Source organism: Dendrobates tinctorius, unplaced genomic scaffold (genome assembly GCF_039654945.1).
Source record: "Dendrobates tinctorius isolate UK_male_01 unplaced genomic scaffold, ASM3965494v1 ptg000146l, whole genome shotgun sequence".
Taxonomy (NCBI): domain Eukaryota; kingdom Metazoa; phylum Chordata; class Amphibia; order Anura; family Dendrobatidae; genus Dendrobates; species Dendrobates tinctorius.
Window position 1 is genome coordinate 1670510 of NW_027361813.1, and position 27721 is coordinate 1698230.

Sequence of the window (27721 nt, forward strand, 5' to 3'; positions counted from 1 at the left end):
GACAGAAAAATGCTGCAGGAAGAGCTGGGACCCGTTCAGAGCTTGTGATAGCATCTTACATTATTACACCAGCTTATGGCTTCAATAGATAAACTGGAACATGCCCCAGAGGCCTCGTTTCCATCAGAACATTACCAAGGAGGCGTCAGGAGACATTGAGCTCTTGGGCTTCCTGTCCACTCGTCTGACTGTTCACTAAGGATAGCACACTGGTAAGTTTCTGAGCTGGTCCATGGTTGATCCCCACTTGGACCTTGCATTTTTCTCACCTCAGCTGTCAGGTAAACAGGAACAAAAATCCATCCCATCAGCAAAACCACGAAAAGAGCCTAGAAAGAGGAAGATAAATGGTGAGCTATTGTGTGGGCATCTCGGGACATAGAGAATGTGTCCTCCCTAAGCAACTCAGCTTCAGGTTATAAATACATGGACTCATTTTTGGCCTCTTCTTAATTGGGTGTTGTCTCCTCTGGAGAAAGGAACCAAGGAAATACTGGACACACGTCAAGGAGATATCACACTCAGGACAAACGTAACCATAATCCACTCCTACAGAATAAGATTTATATCAGCACATAGTGCGTGCAGTGTACGTCTCCGCTGGGGACAGAATGGCCACATCTACAGCTGTGACGTCTCCCGTATACACAACCCTGGATATGTACAGAAAAGCCCCACAATATGGATCACTCTTTTTCAAGGTTTTCAGTTTAGAAAGTCGCAGTGAAGAGAGCTGAAATCCTGTCCTCATTTTCTAGTCCTGGGATTATGGCTGAGGTTGGGGTTCTGCGGGACTTCCTTCCTCACTGATTTCAATTTGTCCATCTTCTCACATGGCTCTTTCTTCTAATACAAAAAGAACAAGCTTACATTCCATTCAAATCCAGCAACAGCGATGCCACTTGCTGCCCCAGTGCCAGCCAGTCCTACAAAGTGACCACTGCCAATGTTACTGGCAAAAAGGGAAGCTCCAACCTGCAAAAGACAAGATATGAATGAGAGTCAGATTGCCACTATTTCTGGATGATAATGCCATTATTAAGCCTGGCAATCTACAAAATAAGCCCCAATGTCATGACTCAGCTGTTGGGTGACCCGAGACCAGGGCTCCTTCCCTGTCCATAACCCTAGGGGGTGCCCTAGCTTGCCCGATTCCCTGGGATACTTCTGAAGGTGAAGATGCCGTGGCCTCTGCCCTTCTCTTATCTGCTGAATCAACCCTCCATCTGTTCTCTTCCCACACCCAGGGAATAAGGGTGCTACTGTGTACCGTAGTACACCAACCAGACGAAAAAGGCAACAGAAAAAAAAAGGTAAACTGAAATACCATGCAAACAAATATTCACTCACATATAACAGAGGAATTCACAGGGGAGTGGAGGATGGGGAAAAACCAAAGAAAGAGGAGGGAAGGGAATTATCACACTTACAAACCCACGCAACAGTCAAAGATAACTTCTCCAAATTCCTTCTCTTATAAACCCCTCTCTTCTGCAAGCCATGCAGCATAACCTAGCTCTGACAATGAGTCTCAGTCAGGACCCATATTATATAGGGGATAGGAGTGGCTAACTGAGCTCAGCCGAGAGCTCAGACTCTCAGAGCTCCCAAAAAGGCGTTTAACCCCTGTTATGCCAAAATAAATTAACAACATTTAAAAAGCAAGCAAGTGCTAATATGTGTATCTCTAACTGTGCATGTGCTAACTTGTACATTGTGCATGTGCTACAATGATCTGTGCACAAATGTTCCCTATACTATACCTCATTTTCGTTGACTGATTTCTGTGCAAGCTCTAATGTGTGTATCTCTAATGCACATGCGCACTTTGTAACATGTGACCACAAGGTCCTATTCATCCTTATTCTAAGGTCCCATTGCGCTAACTTGTATATATCCATTGCGCATGCGCATGTAAAAGCACGTGACCGCAAGGTCCTTTTCACTCAGTTTGTTCTTTAATGGTTTATGTCTAAAAGCGCATGCTCTGTGGTGAGTCCTAAAGGTCCTGCCACTCGCATTACTGATTATGCGCCGTTTTACATACTCAAACGCACAGTGCAAAGTAAGGAGTAATTGTCTCCACCTGTCCAAATTCCTGGTCGCCATCTCCCCTCTCTACACCTGCCTCACAGGTAATCAATATGATTTTTTGACTATAAAAGCTCCCTTCACTTCCCCTGAGGAAGCCACGCTGCGTGGCTATACGCGTGGGGATCCATTGCCTCCACACACCATGACGTGACCGGGTGAGCCTTTTATACTTACCAACAGGGCTTTTACAGCCTCACTAATTTTTTCCTCTAAGCCCTTTCTTCGATGTTTCTGTGTCCCTTACCTTTGGGCTACTCTTACAATTTGCTCTGGATCTCTTTATTTTCTCTAGGAACCTATTGTTTGGGCGATTAGGGTTAAGGGCTCTTTTATTGTCTAGTCCTTGGCATATTTTCTGCATTATTTAGATTCTGACCATCTTTAGATTAACTGTCTGGACTTTTCTTAGTGAGTAATGCCTTGGTATACCCCGCTGCATATAATGGAGGAGTCTGGAGGGTCCCTACATGGCCCTCCAGTTGGGATTCTTCTTTTAGCCTTTTTTTGCTTTTTAATTGTTTTTAAATGTTTTTGTCTTGTTTGTCATATTGAACTGTAATAAAATATTTCATTTTTTTGTGAATTAATGCTGATCCTTACCTGTTTACACACTTCTTTCTCTCTTCTTTATTTGTAACTTTTTAAGTGTGTGGCTGCAGCAGAATGGCGCCAATAGGTGTTACTGCGTATGCGTCGCCACCATTTGGCTGCAGCCAATTATTTTTTTCCCTCCAACAAAATGGAGGCGGCTGCACTTGCGCAGTAGCATATATTGGAAAGCGATAGATGCTTCTGTGCATGCACCATGATTGGCACCATATTGCTGTAGTTAAATTTATCTTTCCAAAGACCACAATATGAACTGCTCAGGTGCAGTATTTACAATAGGAGGCAGGTGACTAAAGGATCAGTGACCAGTCATAAGCCCAAAAGGATGAATGTGAGAACAGAGCACTACATAAAAACCAGCACACAGCTCCACACATAGCCCCACCCACAGCCCCGGTCACAACTCCACCCATAGCCCCTCCCACAGCTCCATCCACAGCCCCACCCACAGCCCTGGCCACAACTCCACCCATAGCCCCTCCCACAGCTCCACCCACATCTCTACCCACAGCCCACTCACAGGCCGCCCTGGAGCACGAGAATATCATCAACTGTAAACTACAATCCAGATTCCACAACAACCACAAGACAGATTTCATCACCGGGTACCATGTAATCAGTATAACGGCGCCGACCTGACACTGTCTGTAGTCACTGAGCACAATCCTGCTGACAGGTAACAGTGTAATCAGTATAACGGCGCCGACCTGACACTGTCTGTAGTCACTGAGCACAATCCTGTGGGAGAAAGGGTCCCCGTCAAGTGTCCGGGTCGGAACCAAGGGGACCATCACCTGGGTTCCGGGGGAAGCTGTTTCCGGGGGACAGAGTTCAGGGACGGACCGTGGAGACTGACAGGTGGACTGGGGGAGGAGCCAATATAAAAGGGGCGGGGAACGCGAGTCACAGCGAGTCAGCAGAATGAGACAGAAGGAGCAGGAGATCGTGGGAGCGACTGAGAGCCAGAGCGACTCACCAGAGTCAGGAAGGGGGCCAGAGACAGGAGAGATACTTCCCCTAGACATCAGTGGGACAGCACCGAGACGACCGTCGGAGGACCGCTGCCTCGCCCCTGCCCGCGGCTGCAGCCTGCCTGCTGACACCAGCGGCCGCTGCTGCCTCACTCCAACTCGCGGATGTGGCCTGTCTCCCGCTGCCCGATCCATGGCAGGGGCCGAGCCTCTGCTTGCCGAGGATTCCCCGTCGCAGCTGCTAGCTGCACAGGTGGCCTGCCACTCGCCACCCCGCACCGCTACCACTTACCCCAGTCCGGGGATTGCGGCCCACTCATCCAATGACTCCTCCGGGGCCGGAGGTACCCCAGCGCCACAGGAGCGGTGGAACGCTCGAAGACTACACCAACTCTTCAGCAGCTCTGCCGAAGGACCACCGTCCAGAACGCCGAGGGACGTCAGGACGGCTAAGTTGACTATATAGTTAAGGACCCGTAGTCGACCATACCGCAGCCCTATAGTGACCGGCTCTCGCCGGAAGTAGTCGTGTTCTACTCTGTTTGTGTTTACTTGTATTGAGCCCCTGCGAGGGCAACCCTTGTTACCCCTTTTGGTCGGTCAGGCCGAGTTTGAGGAAAGTCACCTCTAGGCCTATTAACGTTATTACAAAAAGCACCAAACCATCTTGCGACTCGTCACTGCATCCTGCGTACCTTTGGAGTAGTCAGCAGGATGCAGTCTCCGAGCACGGACAACGAGGGCCCCTGGCCCAGGATTTCTTTGGGGGCTATGCTAAGCAATTTACCCAGGTTCTCCAGCAGCAATACTATGCTGTAGAATTGGACGGAGCGAATGTGTGGGTTATTCAGGATGCATCTGCTTACCCCTGACCTAGAGGCAGAAGTGGCCCTGATGGCGTTGGACGGGGAAGCCCGGGATACCATAATGTTGAAGCCCCGGGGGCAGCGAAACACCTTCATCAGGGTGTTACAGATCTTAGAAGAGGCCTATGGGGACCTGACCGATGTGGGGGAACTGAGAACCCAGATGTTTAGACACATGCAGAAAGAGGGGGAAACAGTGACCCAGTATATGAATGTTTTACAGGAACTGTTTTTAGCCATTGAAAGGAAGGAAGGAGTCGGCGTGGGGACCGTGGACGTAACATTACGTGACATGTTAGTAACCAGGTTACGAGACACCCTGACAAGACAGGCTTTGCGAGAGCGGGTGCAAGTGGACCGACATCTGACCTTTTCAGAAATAGGGAAGGAGGCACGGGTTCGGGAACAGGAGCAAGAGGTGACGGTCCACGTGGGGATGGCTCAGAGTATCGAAGCATCCGTAAGCGCCCTGAGCGACCCCCACTGGGTACAAGAGGTGAAGCAAGAGATACAGAGTATTAAAGGTGAACTGGCCAAAGCCAAAAAAGCGGCCACAAGGAGTCGGCCAGGGCCGGGTAAAGGAGGCATGAACCATCGTGGCCCTCACCCAAGTCAGTCCCCACTACCATTCGCCTGTTATGATTGTGGAGAATTGGGACACTCCGCCCGAGAGTGCCCACGTTCCAGGGGAAACCCGCCCTGCTGGCCAAGAAGAGCAGAGGACCCTGAGTCGTGGAGACGCCACCCGGATCACACGGGGTGGAGGAAGTCACGAAGACCTGGTCAGGCGGTGCCCAGTGGAATGGGCAGAGATCGAAGGCCGTGCCCTGCGATGCCTAGTAGATACGGGATCGCAAGTTACGACCATGCCAGAGACTTATTTTCAGCAGCATTTTCCCGAAGCAGTGAGACCTCAGTGGGGGACAGTGATAAAGTTGGTAGCCACCAACCAGCTACCAGTTCCTGTCGTCGGAGTAGCCTGGATGCAGATTTTGATAAGCGGTAAATCACTCGGCCGCCGGGGAGTGGTCCTGACCCAGGCAGACACAAACAGCAAACATCCGGTTACTCTGGGTATGAACATACTACGAGAGTTCGGCAACCTCCTCCTTAATGAGCCCACACAAGAGACTCTGAGCCACTGGGGTTCTCGTACGGCCCAAGGGCACGTCTTCCAGCGGTTGTTGTGGGAGGCGCGAGTGCTGCAGGACTGCCAGGAGGGTGAGGCGCTCGGCAAGGTCATCACGCCGGCGGCCCCCCCGCTCGTGCTTCCTCCAGGGCAGACAGTGGTAGCTCTGCTGATCCGTGCCCCGATGCCACTGGAGGGCGTGGAGGTGCAGGTGGAACCATGTTACTCGGAGCGCCTTCATCCTGGCATACTGGTAGCCCGCTCCCTGGCCACGATGCGGGATGGGACCGTCTTGGGCCGTTGTGTCAACCTGGAAGACCAAGATATCGCCCTGAAGCCCTGCGCCGAAATGGCCAAACTAGTGAGGCCTTTGGAGGAGATGCTGCCGGACACCGCAGTTCAGTTGAAGGTGCAGCCCGAAGATCCTTGGGCAGTAACGGTACGAACCCAACAGGCTGCCGTATCCTCGACCCAGGAGAAAGGTCGAGCCATCCTGGAGAGAATGCGGGCCGCACTTTCCAGCCTAGTGCCAGCCCAACTTCTCCAGGTAGAGACGCTTCTTGGACAATATTACAGTGTCTTCGCTAGTCATGAGGATGACTTTGGATGCACCACGGCCATCACACATGGAATCCCCATGGCAGGAGCGGCCCCCATCCGGGAGCGAAATCGGCAAATACCACCGCAGCTATACCAGGAAGTGAAAACCCTATTAGCCCAAATGCTTCAGAAGGGGGTCATACGAGAAAGCCAGAGCCCTTGGGCGGCCCCCATTGTCCTGGTTCATAAAAAAGATGGCACTCTGCGGTTTTGTGTGGATTATCGAAAGTTGAACGCCTGCACCATCAAGGATTCGTCTCCACTGCCCCGCATAGAAGAATCTCTGTCCACCTTGGGGAACGCGACGTACTTTTCAACTTTAGACCTGGCCAGTGGGTATTGGCAGGTGCCGATGTCAGAAGACAGAGCCAAGACGGCATTTATCCTCCCCATGGGACTGTTCGAGTTTAATCGAATGCCGTACGGGCTGGCCAATGCCCCAGGAACCTTGCAGCGGTTGATGGAGCGGTGTCTGGGAGACCTCAACTTCGAAGCCACGTTGATATACCTGGACGATATCATCTATTCCGCCACGTTCGAGGACCACCTGCGGTGGTTGGGACAGGTGCTCGGCCAGCTGCAGAAGTACGGGTTGAAGGTGAAGCCCCAGAAATGCTACCTGTTCCGCACCCAGATCGAATATCTGGGGCATACCGTCTCGGCGGAGGGTGTCAGACCATCCCTGGAAAAGGTTGCTGCCATTTAGGAGTGGCCTACCCCCCGAGACGGTGAAAGACGTACGGGCCTTCCTGGGGTTGGCCGGCTACTACCGTCGGTTCGTGAAGAATTTTGCATGCCGAGCCCGAGCCCTGCAAGACCTGCTGAAGGGGACTCCAGCCGGGGCGAATGGACGAAAGATCCAGTGACAGCAACCGCAAGAGGATGCGTTTCAAGATCTCAAAGCTGCACTCTCAGACACCCCGGTATTGGCATATGTGGATTTCTCGCAACCGTTCATCCTGCATACCGACGGGAGTCTCCAGGGACTAGGAGCTGTATTGTCACAGGTGCAGGACAGCCGAGAGAAAGTGATCGCCTATGGGAGCCGGTCGCTGCACGACTCCGAACGCAACCCGGACAATTACAGCTCCTTTAAGCTCGAGCTCCTCGCGGTGGTGTGGGCAATGACGGAGCGGTTCGCAGAATACCTGGCGGGCTCCGAGGTAGTAGTGCGGACTGATAACAACCCATTGGCCAATTTGGAGAATGCCAAACTAGGGGCCCTAGAGCAACGGTGGGTGGATCGGATGGCCAAGTTTAACTACAAGATCGTCTACAAACGGGGAGCTGAAAACGTGCACGCCGATGCACTCTACAGAATCCGACACACCACCCCAGGGAGGAATCGAGACGACGAATTAGAAGAAGAGACGCCATTCGCCCTCACCACCACCACGCTTACAGCCACCGCGCAAGAAGCGCGTCAGCCGGGACCCTTAGGGGGAATGCTGAAACAGGCGCGCGAGAAGTGGATCCAGCAGCAGCAGGAAGATGGAGAAATTGGACTCCTGCGCTGATGGGTGGCCACCGACAAATTGCCCACTGGCTCACAGAGACAGACTTTGACCCAGGATATGTTGCACCAGTGGGAGAAACTAGTCATAAAAACGGGACTTTTATATCGGAGAGCCGTGTCACGAACAACGTCTGTGACAGCATGGCAGGTGATAGTGCCCGTAACCCATCTCAGCCAACTGGCTCGGGAAGCCCACGAAAAGGGGGCTCACTTTGGTGCTCACAAGACTTTGCAATGGTTGCAGAATATAGTCTACCACGCGCGCTTTCACGCCGCCGTGGAACAAGTTTGTCGAACCTGCCACCCATGCGAGCTCGCTAAACCTACAGCGCAACGAGCTCCGGTGCAGACAATTGTAACATCAGCTCCCCTCAAGCTCCTCACGGTGGACTAGCTGACCATAGGTCCTGCCTAAAAGGGGTATGAGCACCGTCTCGATATGGTGGATCATTTCACCAAGTTCGCCGTGGTCACCCCCACCTGAGACCAGACAGCGGAGTCGGCCGCCTATGCGATTTGTAAAAACTTTATCCAAGTGTACGGCTGCCCGCAACGAATACATTCGGACCAAGGAGCGTGCTTCCTAGGAAGAGTCATGGAAGAACTACATTATCTCTACGGTATCGATAAGTCTCGGACTACACCATACCACCCGCAGGGAAACGGAGCCTGCGAACGATTCAATCGGACACTAATCCAAATGTTGCGTACCCTGGAGAGCGACCGAAAGGCCCGCTGGCCTGAATACGTCCCCGAGCTGGTGTGGGTATATATTAACCGGGTGCACCGGGTGACTGGTTACACCCCCTACTCATTGCTGTTTGGACGGGAGGGCAAAGAAATCACGGAAGTGGAGTTAAACCCGGAGGAACCTCTACCCTGGAACGGAGTATCCTCGTGGGTCCGAAACCACCGGCACCGACTGCATACCCTCCACCGAATCATCCATACAAAGCTCAAGGATCTAGAACACCCGGGGGGAGCGCTGCCACCACCAATTTACTTCCAGGCTGGGGATCGGGTACTCGTACTAGATCAGCAACCCCAAAACAAGTTAGAACCACGGTGGGAGAACCCGTACCGAGTGTTGCCCCGGATAAGCCCCAACGGGCCTGTGTATGAAATACAATCAGAAAGATGTTGCGCCCCTGTGCGTCCACTGATCCCATGCGACCCGAGCCGATTACTCAGGTCCCTGACCCCCCGTCAACAGTCTGGGACCTGGATGACGAAGAGGACTTCCCAGCCACATCCACGGGCCCTCCAAGTAATGACATTGCAGCAGACCCAGTCAGCCTGCCAGAATCGACCAATCCACCACCATCCAGAAAGCTCCACCCCGGTCGAACTTAGACGCTCCAAGTGGTCAACAGCTGGCAAACCTCCGGAACGTTACGAACAGGACCAGTTCGTATGGTGACAAGAACTGTCATCTCCAAAAGACTAACTCGAGTCTTCTAAAGCCTTCGCCCAAGGACTGGCGAGCATACAGGGTGGGGGAGTGTGGGAATCATAGAATCGTAGAGTTGGAAGGGACCTCCTGGGCCATCTGGTCCAACCCCCTGCTCAAAGCAGGATTCGCTAAATCATCCCAGTTAGATGTCTGTCCAGCCTCTGTGTGAAGACTTCCATTGAAGGAGAACTCACCACTTCTCGTGGCAGCCTGTTCCACTCATTGATCACTCTAACTGTCAAAAAGTTTTTTCTAATATCTAATCTGTGTCTCCTCCCATTCAGCTTCATCCCATTGCTTCTAGTCTTTCCTTGTGCAAATGAGAATAAAGTTGATCCTTCTACAATGTGACAGCCCTTTAGATATTTGTAGACAGCTATTCTGTCCCCGTTGAGTGTCCGGGTCGGAACCAAGGGGACCGTCACCTGGGTTCCGGAGGAAGCTGTTTCCGGGGGACAGAGTTCAGGGACGGACCGTGGAGACTGACAGGTGGACTGGGGTCGGAGCCAATATAAAAGGGGCGGGGAACGCGAGTTACAGTCACAGTGAGTCAGCATAACGAGACAGAAGGAGCAGGAGATCGTGGGAGTGACTGAGAGCCAGAGCGACTCACCAGAGCCAGGAAAGGGGCCAGAGACAGGAGAGATACTTCCCCTGGACATCAGTGGGACGGCACCGAGACGACCGTCCGAGGACCGCTGCCCCGCGTCGACCAGCGGCAGCAGCCGCCTTCTTCCAGCCCGCGGCTGCGGCCTGCCCGCGGTCACCAGCGGCCGTTGCCACCACGCTCTTGCCCGCGGATGCCAGCGACCGCTGCCGCCTCACTCCAACTCGCGGCTGTGACCTGTCTCCCGCCGCCTGCAGCCGCTCTGCCCTCACCCGTGGTCGCGGCAAGACCAGTGCCGTCGGTGGCCACCACTGTCCCGCTCCAATACGCGGCAGGGGCTGAGCCTCTGCTTGCTGCGGATTCCCTGTCGCAGCTGCTAGCTGCTCAGGTGGCCTGCCACTCGCCACCCCGCACCGCTACCGCTTACCCCAGTCCGGGGCCGCGGCCCACTCATCAAAGGACTTCTCCGGGGCCAGAGGTACCCCAGCGCCACAGGAGTGGTGGAACGCTCGAAGACTATGCCAACTCTTCAGCAGCTGGGCCCAGCGGCTGCTCCGCCGAAGGACCACCGTCCAGAATGCCGAGGGACGTCAGGATGGCTAAGTTGACTATATAGTTAAGGACCCTTAGACGGTCATACCGCGGCACTATAGTGACCGGCTCTCACCGGACGTAGTCGTGTTCTACTCTGTGTTTGCTTGTATTGAGCCCCTGCAAGGGCAACCCTTGTTACCCCTTTTGGTCAGTCAGGCCGAGCCTGAGGACAGTTACCTCTAGGCCTATAAACGTTATTACAGAAAGCACCAAACCGTCTCGCAACTCGTCACTGCGTCCTGCGTACCTGCTAGTACCACAATCCTGCTGACAGGTATCAGTGTAATCAGTATAACTGTCACGCCGCGCTCACCTGGGGGCGGGATCTCGGTCCCGACGTCATCTCTTCCGGAGCCGCGGTCACTCCGGGGGTCCCGCCGGGTGTGCACACGCACCTCTCGTACCTAGGTTCCTGTCTCCTCCATGTTATGTCTGCGCTTGCGCGCTTTTCCCAGTTCGGTCTCCAGGTCAGTCCTTTCTATGGTACTGGAGGACTTGACCCGGAAGCTCTCGTGATCATGTGCAATATCAGGCTACCTCTTTATAGGGGAGGTGCCTGATTATTGCTGTGCTTCCTGGCTTGGTCTGCCGTGTCCCTGCCTGGCTGTGCGCTGTATTCGGGGCTTCTGCCTTGAACTCTGTTGTGCCTCTTTGCACACGCTCTGAACCTGCACTCTGCCTTGTACTCGGTTGTGCCTCCTGGCACACGCTCTGACCCTGTACTCTGTCTCATACTCAGGTGTCCCTCCTGGCAAACACTCTGATCCTGTGCTCCATCTTACAATCAGATGTGCCTCCTGGCACATACTCTGATGCTGTGCTCTGTCTTGTACTCAGTTGTGCCTCCTGGCACACACTCTGATCCTGTGCTCTGCCTTGTACTCAGTTGTGCCTCCTGGCACACACTCTGATCCTGTGCTCGGTCTTACACTCAGCTGTGCCTCCTGGCACACACTCTGATCCTGTGCTCGGTCTTACACTCAGCTGTGCCTCCTGGCACACACTCTGATCCTGTGCTCTGTCTTATACTCAGTTGTGCCTCCTGGCACATACTCGGACCCTGTGCCTTGTCTCATACTCAGTTGTGCCTCCTGGCACATGCTCTGATCCCGTACTCTGTCTCTTACTCAGTTGTGCCTCCTGGCACACGTTCCAATCCTGTATTCTGTCTTATGCTCAGTTGTGCCCTCTGGCACACACCCTGCTCCTGTACTCTGTTACACCTCCTGACACACCTGCTGCCTGACAGTGCTCTGACGTGCTCCTTGAACGCATCCTGCTTCACTCACACCCGGACGTACGAAGTCTCTGTATACCACGTGTTCCCGTGTCCACGCTTTACACTTTACGGCAGACACACTCACCCACTCGTGTCTCCTGTGAGCCGGCCACCTGGTGCCAGCAGTCGTGGTACCTCACCCCCTGGGGCTTGCCCCTGACACTCCCTGTATAGGGGGTGGTCTTCACTAGGTCAGCTCGCCCTGGGAGGGTTGGTGCCACGACCCAGAGGGTCCACTGCAGGAGTCGTCACAATAACGACGCTGACCTGACACTGTCTGTAGTCACGGAGCACAATCCTGATCACAGGTATCAGTGTAATCAGTATAACGGCGCTGACCTGACACTGTCTGTAGTCACTGAGCACAATCCTGATCACAGGTATCAGTGTAATCAGTATAACAGCGCTGACCTGACACTGTCTGTAGTCACGGAGCACAATCCTGATCACAGGTATCAGTGTAATCAGTATAACGGCACCGACCTGACAATGTCTGTAGTCACTGAACACAATCCTGCTGACAGGTATCAGTGTAATCAGTATAACGGCGCCGACCTGACACTGTCTGTAGTCACTGAGCACAATCCTTCTGACAGGTATCAGTATAATCAGTATAACGGCGCCGACCTGACACTGTCTGTAGTCACTGAACACAATCCTGCTGACAGGTATCAGTGTAATCAGTATAACAGCACCGACCTGACACTTTCTGTAGTCACTGAGCACAATCCTGATCACAGGTATCAGTGTAATCAGTATAACGGCACCGACCTGACACTGTCTGTAGTCACTGAGCACAATCCTGCTGACAGGTATCAGTGTAATCAGTATAACGGCGCCGACCTGACACTGTCTGTAGTCACTGAGCACAATCCTGATCACAGGTATCAGTGTAATCAGTATAACAGCGCTGACCTGACACTGTCTGTAGTAACTGAGCACAATCCTGATCACAGGTATCAGTGTAATCAGCATAACAGCGCTGACCTGACACTGTCTGTAGTCACTGAACACAATCCTGCTGACAGGTATCAGTGTAATCAGTATAACGGCGCCGACCTGACACTGTCTGTAGTCACTGAGCACAATCCTGATCACAGGTATCAGTGTAATCAGTATAACAGCGCTGACCTGACACTGTCTGTAGTAACTGAGCACAATCCTGATCACAGGTATCAGTGTAATCAGCATAACAGCGCTGACCTGACACTGTCTGTAGTCACTGAACACAATCCTGCTGACAGGTATCAGTGTAATCAGTATAACGGCGCCGACCTGACACTGTCTGTAGTCACTGAGCACAATCCTTCTGACAGGTATCAGTATAACGGCGCCGACCTGAAACTGTCTGTAGTCACCGAGCACAATCCTGCTGACAGGTATCACTGTAATCAGTATAACGGCGCTGACCTGACACTGTCTGTAGTCATTGAGCACAATCCTGCTGACAGGTATCAGTGTAATCAGTATAACGGCGCCGACCTGACACTGTCTGTAGTCATTGAGCACAATCCTGCTAACAAGTATCAGTGTAATCAGCATAACGGCACCAACCTGACACTGTCTGTAGTCACTGAGTACAATCCTGCTGACAGGTATCAGTGTAATCAGTATAACGGCACCGACCTGCCACTGTCTGTAGTCACCGAGCACAATCCTTCTGACAGGTATCAGTATAATCAGTATAACGGCGCCGACCTGAAACTGTCTGTAGTCACTGAACACAATCCTGCTGACAGGTATCAGTGTAATCAGTATAACGGCGCTGACCTGAAACTGTCTGTAGTCACTGAACACAATCCTGCTGACAGGTATCAGTGTAATCAGTATAACAGCGCTGATCTGACACTGTCTGTAGTCACTGAGCACAATCCTGCTGACAGGTATCAGTGTAATCAGTATAACGGCGCCGACCTGACACTGTCTGTAGTCATTGAGCACAATCCTGCTGACAGGTATCAGTGTAATCAGTATAACGGCACCGACCTGCCACTGTCTGTAGTCACCGAGCACAATCCTTCTGACAGGTATCAGTATAATCAGTATAACGGCGCCGACCTGAAACTGTCTGTAGTCACTGAACACAATCCTGCTGACAGGTATCAGTGTAATCAGTATAACGGCGCTGACCTGAAACTGTCTGTAGTCACTGAACACAATCCTGCTGACAGGTATCAGTGTAATCAGTATAACAGCGCTGATCTGACACTGTCTGTAGTCACTGAGCACAATCCTGCTGACAGGTATCAGTGTAATCAGTATAACGGCGCCGACCTGACACTGTCTGTAGTCACTGAGCACAATCCTGCTAACAGGTATCAGTGTAATCAGTATAACGGCACCGACCTGACACTGTCTGTAGTCACTGAGTACAATCCTGCTGACAGGTATCAGTGTAATCAGTATAACGGCACCGACCTGCCACTGTCTGTAGTCACTGAGCACAATCCTGCTGACAGGTATCAGTGTAATCAGTATAACAGCGCCGACCTGACAATGTCTGTAGTCACTGAGCACAATCCTGATCACAGGTATCAGTGTAATCAGTATAGCGGCACCGACCTGACAATGTCTGTAGTCACTGAGCACAATCCTGCTGACAGGTATCAGTATAATCAGTATAACGGCGCCGACCTGACACTGTCTGTAGTCACTGAGTACAATCCTGATCACAGGTATCAGTGTAATCAGCATAACGGCAACGACCTGACACTGTGTGTAGTCACTGAGCACAATCCTGCTGACAGGTATCAGTATAATCAGTATAACGGCGCTGACCTGACACTGTCTGTAGTCACTGAGCACAATCCTGCTGACAGGTATCAGTGTAATCAGTATAACAGCGCCGACCTGACAATGTCTGTAGTCACTGAGCACAATCCTGATCACAGGTATCAGTGTAATCAGTATAACGGCGCCGACCTGACACTGTCTGTAGTCACTGAGCACAATCCTGATCACAGGTATCAGTGTAATCAGTATAACGGCGCTGACCTAGAATCATAGAATCGTAGAGTTGGAAGGGACATCTGGTCCAACCCCCTGCTCAAAGCAGGATTCGCTAAATCATCCCAGACAGATGTCTGTCCAGCCTCTGTTTGAAGACTTCCATTGAAGGAGAACTCACCACTTCTCGTGGCAGCCTGTTCCACTCATAGATCACTCTAACTGTCAAAAAGTTTTTTCTAATATCTAATCTGTGCCTCCTCCCATTCAGTTTCATCCCATTGCTTCTAGTCTTTCCTTGTGCAAATGAGAATAAAGTTGATCCTTCTACAATGTGACAGCCCTTCAGATATTTGTAGACCGCTATTAAGTCTCCTCTCAGTCTTCTCTTCTGCAAACTAAACATTCCCAAATCCTGCAACCTTTCCTCATAAGACAGGGTTTGCAGATCGGTCACCATTCTGGTTTCTCTTCTCTGAACTTGCTCCAGTTTGTTGATGTCTTTTTTAAAATGTGGCGCCCAAAACTGGACACAGTATTCCAGATGAGGTCTGACCAAAGAGGAGTAGAGGGAAATAATGACTTCATGTGATCTAGACTGTATGCTTCTGTTAATACATCCTGGAATTGCATTTGCCTTTTTTGCTGCTGCATCACACTGTTGACTCATATTCAGTCTGTGATCTATTAGTATACCCAAGTCTTTTTCACATGTGCTGTTGCTTAGCCCTATTCCTCCCATTCTGTATATGCTTTTTTCATTTTTATTGCCCAGATGTAGTACTTTGCAATTTTCCCTGTTAAAAACCATTCTGTTAGTTGCTGCCCACTGCTCCAGTTTATTTATATCTTTTTGAATCCTCTCTCTCTCTCTTCTCTAGTATTAGCTATCCCTCCTAGCTTTGTGTCATCAGCAAATTTAATCAGTTTACCCTCAATTCCTTCATCTAAATCGTTGATAAAGATGTTGAACAATACAGGGCCCAGGACAGAGCCCTGTGGTACCCCACTTGAGACATTCTTCCAACTGGATGTGCAGCCATTTACGACCACTCTTTGGGTCCGATCACTAAGCCAGTTATGAATCCACCTAACAGTTGCCTTGTCCATTCCATACCTAGTGTAGTCACTGAGCACAATCCTGGTGACAGGTATCAGTGTAATCAGTATAACGGCGCCGACCTGACACTGTGTGTAGTCACTGAGCCCAATGCTGCTGACAGGTATCAGTGTAATCAGTATAACGGCGCTGACCTGACACTGTCTGTAGTCACTGAGCACAATCCTGGTGACAGGTATCAGTGTAATCAGTATAACGGCGCAGACCTGACACTGTGTGTAGTCACTGAGCCCAATCCTGCTGACAGGTATCAGTGTAATCAGTATAACGGCACTGACCTGACACTGTCTGTAGTCACTAAGCACAATCCTGGTGACAGGTATCAGTGTAATCAGTATAACGGCACCGACCTGACACTGTGTGTAGTCACTGAGCACAATCCTGCTGACAGGTATCAGTGTAATCAGTATAACAGCGCTGACCTGACACTGTCTGTAGTCACTGAGCACAATCCTGCTGACAGGTATCAGTGTAATCAGTATAACGGCGCTGACCTGACACTGTCTGTAGTCACTGAGCACAATCCTGATCACAGGTATCAGTGTAATCAGTATAACAGCGCTGACCTGACACTGTCTGTAGTCACTGAGCACAATCCTGCTGACAGGTATCAGTGTAATCAGTATAACGGCGCTGACCTGACACTGTCTGTAGTCACTGAGCACAATCCTGGTGACAGGTATCAGTGTAATCAGTATAACGGCGCAGACCTGACACTGTGTGTAGTCACTGAGCCCAATCCTGCTGACAGGTATCAGTGTAATCAGTATAACGGCACTGACCTGACACTGTCTGTAGTCACTAAGCACAATCCTGGTGACAGGTATCAGTGTAATCAGTATAACGGCACCGACCTGACACTGTGTGTAGTCACTGAGCACAATCCTGCTGACAGGTATCAGTGTAATCAGTATAACAGCGCTGACCTGACACTGTCTGTAGTCACTGAGCACAATCCTGCTGACAGGTATCAGTGTAATCAGTATAACGGCGCTGACCTGACACTGTCTGTAGTCACTGAGCACAATCCTGATCACAGGTATCAGTGTAATCAGTATAACGGCACTGACCTGACACTGTCTGTAGTCACTGAGCACAATCCTGCTGACAGGTATCAGTGTAATCAGTATAACAGCGCTGACCTGACACTGTCTGTAGTCACTGAGCACAATCCTGATCACAGGTATCAGTGTAATCAGTATAACGGCGCTGACCTGACACTGTCTGTAGTCACTGAGCACAATTCTGATCACAGGTATCAGTATAATCAGTATAACGGCGCTGACCTGACACTGTCTGTAGTCACTGAGCACAATCCTGATCACAGGTATCAGTGTAATCAGTATAACGGCGCTGACCTGACACTGTCTGTAGTCACTGAGCACAATCCTGATCACAGGTATCAGTGTAATCAGTATAACGGCGCTGACCTGACACTGTCTGTAGTCACTGAGCACAATCCTGCTGACAGGTATCAGTGTAATCAGTATAACGGCGCTGACCTGACACTGTCTGTAGTCACTGAGCACAATCCTGATCACAGGTATCAGTGTAATCAGTATAACGGCACTGACCTGACACTGTCTGTAGTCACTGAGCACAATCCTGCTGACAGGTATCAGTGTAATCAGTATAACGGCACTGACCTGACACTGTCTGTAGTCACTAAGCACAATCCTGGTGACAGGTATCAGTGTAATCAGTATAACGGCACCGACCTGACACTGTGTGTAGTCACTGAGCACAATCCTGCTGACAGGTATCAGTGTAATCAGTATAACAGCGCTGACCTGACACTGTCTGTAGTCACTGAGCACAATCCTGATCACAGGTATCAGTGTAATCAGTATAACGGCGCTGACCTGACACTGTCTGTAGTCACTGAGCACAATTCTGATCACAGGTATCAGTATAATCAGTATAACGGCGCTGACCTGACACTGTCTGTAGTCACTGAGCACAATCCTGATCACAGGTATCAGTGTAATCAGTATAACGGCGCTGACCTGACACTGTCTGTAGTCACTGAGCACAATCCTGGTGACAGGTATCAGTGTAATCAGTATAACGGCGCCGACCTGACACTGTGTGTAGTCACTGAGCACAATCCTGCTGACAGGTATCAGTGTAATCAGTATAACAGCGCTGACCTGACACTGTCTGTAGTCACTGAGCACAATTCTGATCACAGGTATCAGTATAATCAGTATAACAGCGCTGACCTGACACTGTCTGTAGTCACTGAGCAGAATCCTGCTGACAGGTATCAGTGTAATCAGTATAACAGCGCTGACCTGACACTGTCTGTAGTCACTGAGCACAATTCTGCTGACAGGTATCAGTGTAATCAGTATAACAGCGCTGACCTGACACTGTCTGTAGTCACTGAGCACAATCCTGATCACAGGTATCAGTGTAATCAGTATAACGGCACTGACCTGACACTGTCTGTAGTCACTGAGCACAATCCTGCTGACAGGTATCAGTGTAATCAGTATAACGGCGCTGACCTGACACTGTCTGTAGTCACTGAGCACAATCCTGATCACAGGTATCAGTGTAATCAGTATAACGGCACTGACCTGACACTGTCTGTAGTCACTGAGCACAATCCTGCTGACAGGTATCAGTGTAATCAGTATAACGGCGCTGACCTGACACTGTCTGTAGTCACTGAGCACAATTCTGATCACAGGTATCAGTATAATCAGTATAACAGCGCTGACCTGACACTGTCTGTAGTCACTGAGCACAATCCTGCTGACAGGTATCAGTGTAATCAGTATAACGGCGCTGACCTGACACTGTCTGTAGTCACTGAGCACAATCCTGCTGGCAGGTATCAGTGTAATCAGTATAACAGCGCTGACCTGACACTGTCTGTAGTCACTGAGCACAATCCTGCTGGCAGGTATCAGTGTAATCAGTATAACAGCGCTGACCTGACAATGTCTGTAGTCACTGAGCACAATTCTGATCACAGGTATCAGTATAATCAGTATAACGGCGCTGACCTGACACTGTCTGAAGTCACTGAGCACAATCCTGCTGACAGGTATCAGTGTAATCAGTATAACAGCGCTGACCTGACACTGTCTGTAGTCACTGAGCACAATCCTGCTGGCAGGTATCAGTGTAATCAGTATAACAGCGCTGACCTGACAATGTCTGTAGTCACTGAGCACAATTCTGATCACAGGTATCAGTATAATCAGTATAACGGCGCTGACCTGACACTGTCTGTAGTCACTGAGCACAATCCTGATCACAGGTATCAGTGTAATCAGTATAACGGCGCTGACCTGACACTGTCTGTAGTCACTGAGCACAATCCTGATCACAGGGCACTTTAAAACATGCAGTAAGGTTATGGTCATGTTGCGTTCTTGCTGCATTTTTTGTGCAGGCTGTCATGTCAGTAAAGAAGCTCCTTACAAAAAGCAGATTTTGCTGCGTATTCGCTAAGTTTTCGTTGTCTCTTGTACATGCTAATATAGTTTAGTGCTCCCCAAAAAATATGCGTTTTTGCTGCTGCTCATTGCTTTGTATGGATGAAAAACTGCCTGAAAAACACTGAAAGAACGGACATGCCACAGTTTAAAAAAAAAGGCAACAAATTTCCAATTCAGTCCGGAAAAAAACAATGTGTGTGCAGATTTCTGAAATCTCATAACTTTTGCTGGTACAGTAAAACGCAGCTCAATATTTGCATTAAAAAAGCAGCGAAAAAACGCAACGTGTGAACATAACCTTAGGCTGCAATAGACGTAAACTCCACCGCTGCTGCCATGTACTCAGGAGACAAGGGTTAATCAAGAACTCAACCTCCTTATAGGCTGCAGAGAGCAGAAATCACAACCCGCTGCCACCACGCACCCAGCAAAGGGGCAGACGAGGCCCCAAATACCCACTGGGAGGCCGTGGATTCTTCAGAGCATAGAAGGACCAAGCTTTGTAATAGAAGCAGCACGGAGCGTGCAAGAAAAGGAGTGAAAAGAGAAATGTAAGGCGATAAATAGGAAAACAGTTGTCAAAGAGGAGACATGAGCACCGTGTGCGTCTAACGCTGGAGGGTAGGGAAGAGTTCTGAATCCCACTCTGCTCGGACGGACCCCCGCGTGACCTTTCCATCGTGTGACCCTTGGCGGGCCTATATTGTCCTATGGATTTCACAGGTCTGTGACTGATCTGTGGCCACTACGGTGGGAGGACATTGCATATTACGTAGCTGCTTCCTGCCAGTCCCCTTCTTCATATGAATGGCTACGAGGGGCCATCTCCCAAGCTGTGATGTGGAGGCGCACTGACCCCTCTGTAGTCCCAGCGAGACCCCCTGAGCTCCTGTTCACCTCCAGACCTGATATAATTGCTGTCAGATTTTATGGCCATGTGAATGTCAGACCTGTCACAATACAATATCCCTAATATTAACATTCAGGACGGTTCTCCTGCCCGGGTGCTTGTTGTCAGGCCACAGCAGTGGTGGACCCGACAGCTGCAGCCAATCACTAGGCTGAACAGTCTTGTGTGCACTACCTCGGCTTCACAGCCCAGTGATTGGCAGCAGTGGTCATGTGCGTGTTTTGTGGGGCCAATGCTGTAGGGCACGATGAGGCCAGATCTGACTGGGGATGGAAAGGAGCGCAGCTTCTTAGTTGTACACAGCGGAAGCTTAAGAATAATGGTCAGAAACCTTCACTAAGTCGTCGTTTGTCCACAGGACCGCTAATTAGGGCTGCATTGGTGTGACTGCTGGGGTCTGGACCGAACCGATTGTCAGGCCACACGGTCAGTATCTGGTCAGTGATTCCCATCAGTATCTGTAGGAACAATCAGAGGGAAGGTGTAATAGAACCACGTTACCACCACTCCTGGTTACACATACTGACTATATACGGACGTGTGACCGCGGCCTCAGGATGGGTCCTTCGCTCTCTGTGGCCAGGAGGAGTCCACTGGCACACGCACCGTTACGTGAGTCTACGACCGTGACAGGCCCGGCGGCTGGCAGCGCTGCAGCCATGGGGGGTCCAGGACTTATTTCTCAGGGTTTCTTACGAGTAGTTTAGATAGAACTTACTGGAAACCAGGACATGCTTCTCCCCGCCAGGAAGTAGCCTCCCACAGTTCCTCGGTTTGCCCGACGCATGGACTGCAAGGATAAAACATGGGACAATCAGGCAGGAAAAGTTACATTAAATATGAATGTACACCAAAGAGACGGCGCTTTACACAGCGGAAAAATACTTACAAATACATTAGATGTACACAAAGTGCGTTACCACAGATGTCCGGAACTCAGGGGCGCACGCACTTCATTTTTACCAAAAATATCTCATTATCCAAGAAGCAAAAAATAATAATAAAGTGACTATTTTTTTTTTTAAATCTAAGTTTATTAACTACTCATTAAAATAAAATATTTTTTCTAAAAGAGCTTTTTTTTTTTTTTAACAGGAAAAGGAACTGAAAAAATAGAAGTTTTTATGAGTTCTCAAATGAGCATTGGAATAACACAATAACTAGATTTGTATAATCATATAGTGGAACAGCCAAATAGAGACTGCAAAGTGCAAATATCCTGTGATTATTAATAGAGAAATTCTCATAAAGTGCCAAGTGCTATAAATGTCTCATCAGAGAGAGAAATTGCCAAATGAAATTATTGCTACTTGCTATTTGGCCACAAGATGGCAGTATTACTCCACAAATAGATTTGTGATTCCGCAGATGTTGTATTAGTCAATGCCTGATGAAGAGCCTGGAGCAGGAAAGCTGCAACGTGTCACCATCTTATCAGTTATCAGCCGCTGAGGACTCTCACTTCTAATATTTTCCAAAAGAAACATGAGATCCACCCGCGTGCAGCTCACATTATATATGTCCCAGCCACGACACTTTGTCTCCATTAACTTGACAACATTAATATGGAGATCCTCTTTGGCAGTGGCCATTGCATTGATCATGGGGACAGGGGCGCTTATTTAGTGCGCCGGCTTTCCTTCCAGGACATCAGTGCCCTTTGACCTTTCCCAGCGCATTCACACTACAGTACTCTGCACAGGAGCGCGATGGCTGACGCTGTGTGGATGACGTAGGATGTGTCATCCATATGAAGTAGCAATGGACGGTGATCTTAAGTCAAGACCAGCGATGCCTATCAGACTGCGCCATTGGTATAATGAGAGGTCATTTCTGTGCCTTACAGAGGGGACTGGGGACAGATTTACAGCCTTCAAGAACGCTCTAACAGAGGGCTTCACGTGGCTGACCATGTTTTATATGGGGCATCTGGTGACAAGGTCACTTTAGCATAGTTGTCTGAACTGCCCCTCCATCTTTGAGTCCTTCACCTAAAAATGAATCACTTCCAAAACCAGCAAATCCCCGGTGTAGTGTGTGTAAGAGAATGCTGCAATCAGAGGGAGGCCGGCGGGAGATTCATGCTGCCCCACCACGAGCAGCAGAGCAGAGTCGGGCTGCACCACGGCCGGCAGCTATATTATTCCCAGACATGCTCCAATGTTACGTGACTTCTCCCAGCTCCAGGGCAGGAGAATGCGGGTCTCTCCATATGGACACACAAGGTCCAGACCTGTCAATCACCTGCGGCTGTGCTGGGAAGAGCCGGACAGGAGACATCTCCCTCCATGGTCCAAATACCTTCAAAGGATATTTCAGAGAATGATAAATAATATACCTGGCAGCATTCAAGGAGTCACACTCTGAGTCATGCTGCCGCCATTGTGGCGGAATGAGTCGCCAGATAAACTAATCTCTATATGGTGCAGCTCTGCGTCCACTGCGGCTCCATCGGTCAGTATGGGGTGGGGGTCACACCAACATACTGCATTACAGAGTCATGGAATTCATCTCCGGGACGGATCTGTAACATGGCGGACCCCACGGGCTGACAATGGGATCCCTCATGGTTCTGCTAGGCTATCCGTCATTTAGGTAGAAAATAGTGCAGCAATGGAGGCTCCTCGTAGAGGCACTGTACCTAATGGAGGCTCCTCATAAAGGCACTGTACCTAATGGAGGCTCCTCATAAAGGCACTGTACCTAATGGAGGCTCCTTGTAGAGGCACTGTACCTAATGGAGGCTCCTCATAAAGGCACTGTACCTAATGGAGGCTCCTCATAAAGACATTGTACCTAATGGAGGCTCCTCGTAGAGGCACTGTACCTAATGGAGGCTCCTCATAAAGGCACTGTACCTAATGGAGGCTCCTCATAAAGGCACTGTACCTAATGGAGGCTCCTCGTAGAGGCACTGTACCTAATGGAGGCTCCTCATAAAGGCACTGTACCTAATGGAGGCTCCTCATCAAGACATTGTACCTAATGGAGGCTCCTCGTAGAGGCACTGTACCTAATGGAGGCTCCTCATAAAGGCACTGTACCTAATGGAGGCTCCTCATAAAGACATTGTACCTAATGGGGGCTCCTCATAAAGACACTGTACCTAATGGAGGCTCCTCGTAAAGGCACTGTACCTAATGGAGGCTCCTCATAAAGACACTGTACCTAATGGAGGCTCCTCATAAAGACATTGTACCTAATGGAGGCTCCTCATAAAGACACTGTACCTAATGGAGGCTCCTCGTAAAGGCACTGTACCTAATGGAGGCTCCTCATAAAGACATTGTACCTAATGGGGCCTCCTCGTAAAGGCACTGTACCTAATGGAGGCTCCTCGTAAAGACATTGTACCTAATGGGGGCTCCTCGTAAAGGCATTGTACCTAATGGAGGCTCCTCGTAAAGACATTGTACCTAATGGAGGCTCCTCGTAAAGGCATTGTACCTAATGGAGGCTCCTCCTAAAGACATTGTACCTAATGGAGGCTCCTCCTAAAGGCATTGTACCTAATGGAGGCTCCTCATAAAGGCATTGTACCTAATGGAGGCTCCTCGTAAAGACATTGTACCTAATGGAGGCTCCTCGTAAAGGCATTGTACCTAATGGAGGCTCCTCGTAAAGGCATTGTACCTAATGGAGGCTCCTCGTAAAGACATTGTACCTAATGGAGGCTCCTCGTAAAGGCATTGTACCTAATGGAGGCTCCTCCTAAAGGCATTGTACCTAATGGAGGCTCCTCATAAAGGCATTGTACCTAATGGAGGCTCCTCATAAAGACATTGTACCTAATGGAGGCTCCACATAAAGGCATTGTACCTAATGGAGGCTCCTCATAAAGGCATTGTACCTAATGGAGGCTCCACATAAAGGCATTGTACCTAATGGAGGCTCCTCGTAAAGACATTGTACCTAATGGAGGCTCCTCGTAAAGACATTGTACCTAATGGAGGCTCCACATAAAGGCATTGTACCTAATGGAGGCTCCTCATAAAGGCATTGTACCTAATGGAGGCTCCACATAAAGGCATTGTACCTAATGGAGGCTCCTCATAAAGACATTGTACCTAATGGAGGCTCCTCATAAAGGCACTGTACCTAATGGAGGCTCCTCATAAAGACATTGTACCTAATGGAGGCTCCTCATAAAGACATTGTACCTAATGGAGGCTCCTCGTAAAGGCATTGTACCTAATGGAGGCTCCTCATAAAGACATTGTACCTAATGGAGGCTCCACATAAAGGCATTGTACCTAATGGAGGCTCCTCATAAAGGCATTGTACCTAATGGAGGCTCCTCATAAAGACATTGTACCTAATGGAGGCTCCTCCTAAAGACATTGTACCTAATGGAGGCTCCTCATAAAGGCACTGTACCTAATGGAGGCTCCTCATAAAGACATTGTACCTAATGGAGGCTCCTCATAAAGACATTGTACCTAATGGAGGCTCCACATAAAGGCATTGTACCTAATGGAGGCTCCTCATAAAGGCATTGTACCTAATGGAGGCTCCTCATAAAGACATTGTACCTAATGGAGGCTCCACATAAAGGCATTGTACCTAATGGAGGCTCCTCATAAAGGCATTGTACCTAATGGAGGCTCCACATAAAGGCATTGTACCTAATGGAGGCTCCTCATAAAGGCATTGTACCTAATGGAGGCTCCACATAAAGGCATTGTACCTAATGGAGGCTCCTCATAAAGGCACTGTACCTAATGGAGGCTCCTCATAAAGGCATTGTACCTAATGGAGGCTCCTCATAAAGACATTGTACCTAATGGGGGCTCCACATAAAGGCATTGTACCTAATGGAGGCTCCTCGTAAAGGCATTGTACCTAATGGAGGCTCCTCATAAAGGCATTGTACCTAATGGAGGCTCCTCATAAAGACATTGTACCTAATGGGGGCTCCACATAAAGGCATTGTACCTAATGGAGGCTCCTCGTAAAGGCATTGTACCTAATGGAGGCTCCTCATAAAGACATTGTACCTAATGGAGGCTCCACATAAAGGCATTGTACCTAATGGAGGCTCCTCATAAAGGCACTGTACCTAATGGAGGCTCCACATAAAGGCATTGTACCTAATGGAGGCTCCTCATAAAGACATTGTACCTAATGGAGGCTCCACATAAAGGCATTGTACCTAATGGAGGCTCCTCATAAAGGCACTGTACCTAATGGAGGCTCCTCATAAAGGCATTGTACCTAATGGAGGCTCCTCATAAAGACATTGTACCTAATGGGGGCTCCTCGTAAAGGCACTGTACCTAATGGAGGCTCCTCATAAAGGCATTGTACCTAATGGAGGCTCCTCATAAAGGCATTGTACCTAATGGGGGCTCCTCATAAAGGCATTGTACCTAATGGAGGCTCCTCATAAAGACATTGTACCTAATAGAGGCTCCTCATAAAGGCATTGTACCTAATGGAGGCTCCTCATAAAGACATTGTACCTAATGGAGGCTCCTCATAAAGTCATTGTACCTAATGGAGGCTCCTCATAAAGGCATTGTACCTAATGGGGGCTCCTCGTAAAGGCACTGTACCTAATGGAGGCTCCTCATAAAGGCATTGTACCTAATGGGGGCTCCTCATAAAGGCATTGTACCTAATGGGGGCTCCTCATAAAGGCATTGTACCTAATGGAGGCTCCTCATAAAGACATTGTACCTAATGGGGGCTCCTCGTAAAGGCATTGTACCTAATGGAGGCTCCTCATAAAGACATTGTACCTAATCGAGGCTCCTCGTAAAGGCATTGTACCTAATGGAGGCTCCTCATAAAGGCATTGTACCTAATGGAGGCTCCTCCTAAAGACATTGTACCTAATGGAGGCTCCTCGTAAAGGCATTGTACCTAATGGAGGCTCCTCATAAAGACATTGTACCTAATGGAGGCTCCACATAAAGGCATTGTACCTAATGGAGGCTCCTCATAAAGGCACTGTACCTAATGGAGGCTCCTCATAAAGGCATTGTACCTAATGGAGGCTCCTCATAAAGACATTGTACCTAATGGGGGCTCCACATAAAGGCATTGTACCTAATGGAGGCTCCTCGTAAAGGCATTGTACCTAATGGAGGCTCCTCATAAAGGCATTGTACCTAATGGAGGCTCCTCATAAAGACATTGTACCTAATGGGGGCTCCACATAAAGGCATTGTACCTAATGGAGGCTCCTCGTAAAGGCATTGTACCTAATGGAGGCTCCTCATAAAGACATTGTACCTAATGGAGGCTCCACATAAAGGCATTGTACCTAATGGAGGCTCCTCATAAAGGCACTGTACCTAATGGAGGCTCCACATAAAGGCATTGTACCTAATGGAGGCTCCTCATAAAGACATTGTACCTAATGGAGGCTCCACATAAAGGCATTGTACCTAATGGAGGCTCCTCATAAAGGCACTGTACCTAATGGAGGCTCCTCATAAAGGCATTGTACCTAATGGAGGCTCCTCATAAAGACATTGTACCTAATGGGGGCTCCTCGTAAAGGCACTGTACCTAATGGAGGCTCCTCATAAAGGCATTGTACCTAATGGAGGCTCCTCATAAAGGCATTGTACCTAATGGGGGCTCCTCATAAAGGCATTGTACCTAATGGAGGCTCCTCATAAAGACATTGTACCTAATAGAGGCTCCTCATAAAGGCATTGTACCTAATGGAGGCTCCTCATAAAGACATTGTACCTAATGGAGGCTCCTCATAAAGTCATTGTACCTAATGGAGGCTCCTCATAAAGGCATTGTACCTAATGGGGGCTCCTCGTAAAGGCACTGTACCTAATGGAGGCTCCTCATAAAGGCATTGTACCTAATGGGGGCTCCTCATAAAGGCATTGTACCTAATGGGGGCTCCTCATAAAGGCATTGTACCTAATGGAGGCTCCTCATAAAGACATTGTACCTAATGGGGGCTCCTCGTAAAGGCATTGTACCTAATGGAGGCTCCTCATAAAGACATTGTACCTAATCGAGGCTCCTCGTAAAGGCATTGTACCTAATGGAGGCTCCTCATAAAGGCATTGTACCTAATGGAGGCTCCTCATAAAGGCATTGTACCTAATGGAGGCTCCTCGTAAAGGCACTGTACCTAATGGAGGCTCCTCATAAAGGCATTGTACCTAATGGGGGCTCCTCATAAAGACATTGTACCTAATGGAGGCTCCTCATAAAGACATTGTACCTAATGGAGGCTCCTCATAAAGACATTGTACCTAATGGGGGCTCCTCGTAAAGGCACTGTACCTAATGGAGGCTCCTCATAAAGGCATTGTACCTAATGGAGGCTCCTCGTAAAGGCATTGAACCTAATGGAGGCTCCTCATAAAGACATTGTACCTAATGGAGGCTCCTCGTAAAGGCATTGTACCTAATGGAGGCTCCTCATAAAGGCATTGTACCTAATGGAGGCTCCTCATAAAGACATTGTACCTAATGGAGGCTCCTCGTAAAGGCATTGTACCTAATGGAGGCTCCTCATAAAGACATTGTACCTAATGGAGGCTCCTCGTAAAGGCATTGTACCTAATGGAGGCTCCTCGTAAAGGCATTGTACCTAAT

The 27721-nt window shown here is 49.6% G+C and overlaps 1 protein-coding gene across 1 annotated transcript in view; it reads right to left on the reverse strand.

Moving 5' to 3' along the window:
* The window catches only part of SLC5A2 (solute carrier family 5 member 2), a 114522-nt gene that overhangs the window by 70114 nt on the left and 16687 nt on the right, over positions 1 to 27721 (reverse strand). The window contains exons 3-5 of the mRNA XM_073546279.1: positions 20865 to 20936; positions 871 to 975; positions 270 to 329 (exon numbers count right to left, since the gene is read on the reverse strand). Of these exons, the coding sequence (XP_073402380.1) occupies positions 270 to 329; positions 871 to 975; positions 20865 to 20936 (237 nt within the window). The remainder of the gene's footprint in view (positions 1 to 269; positions 330 to 870; positions 976 to 20864; positions 20937 to 27721) is intronic.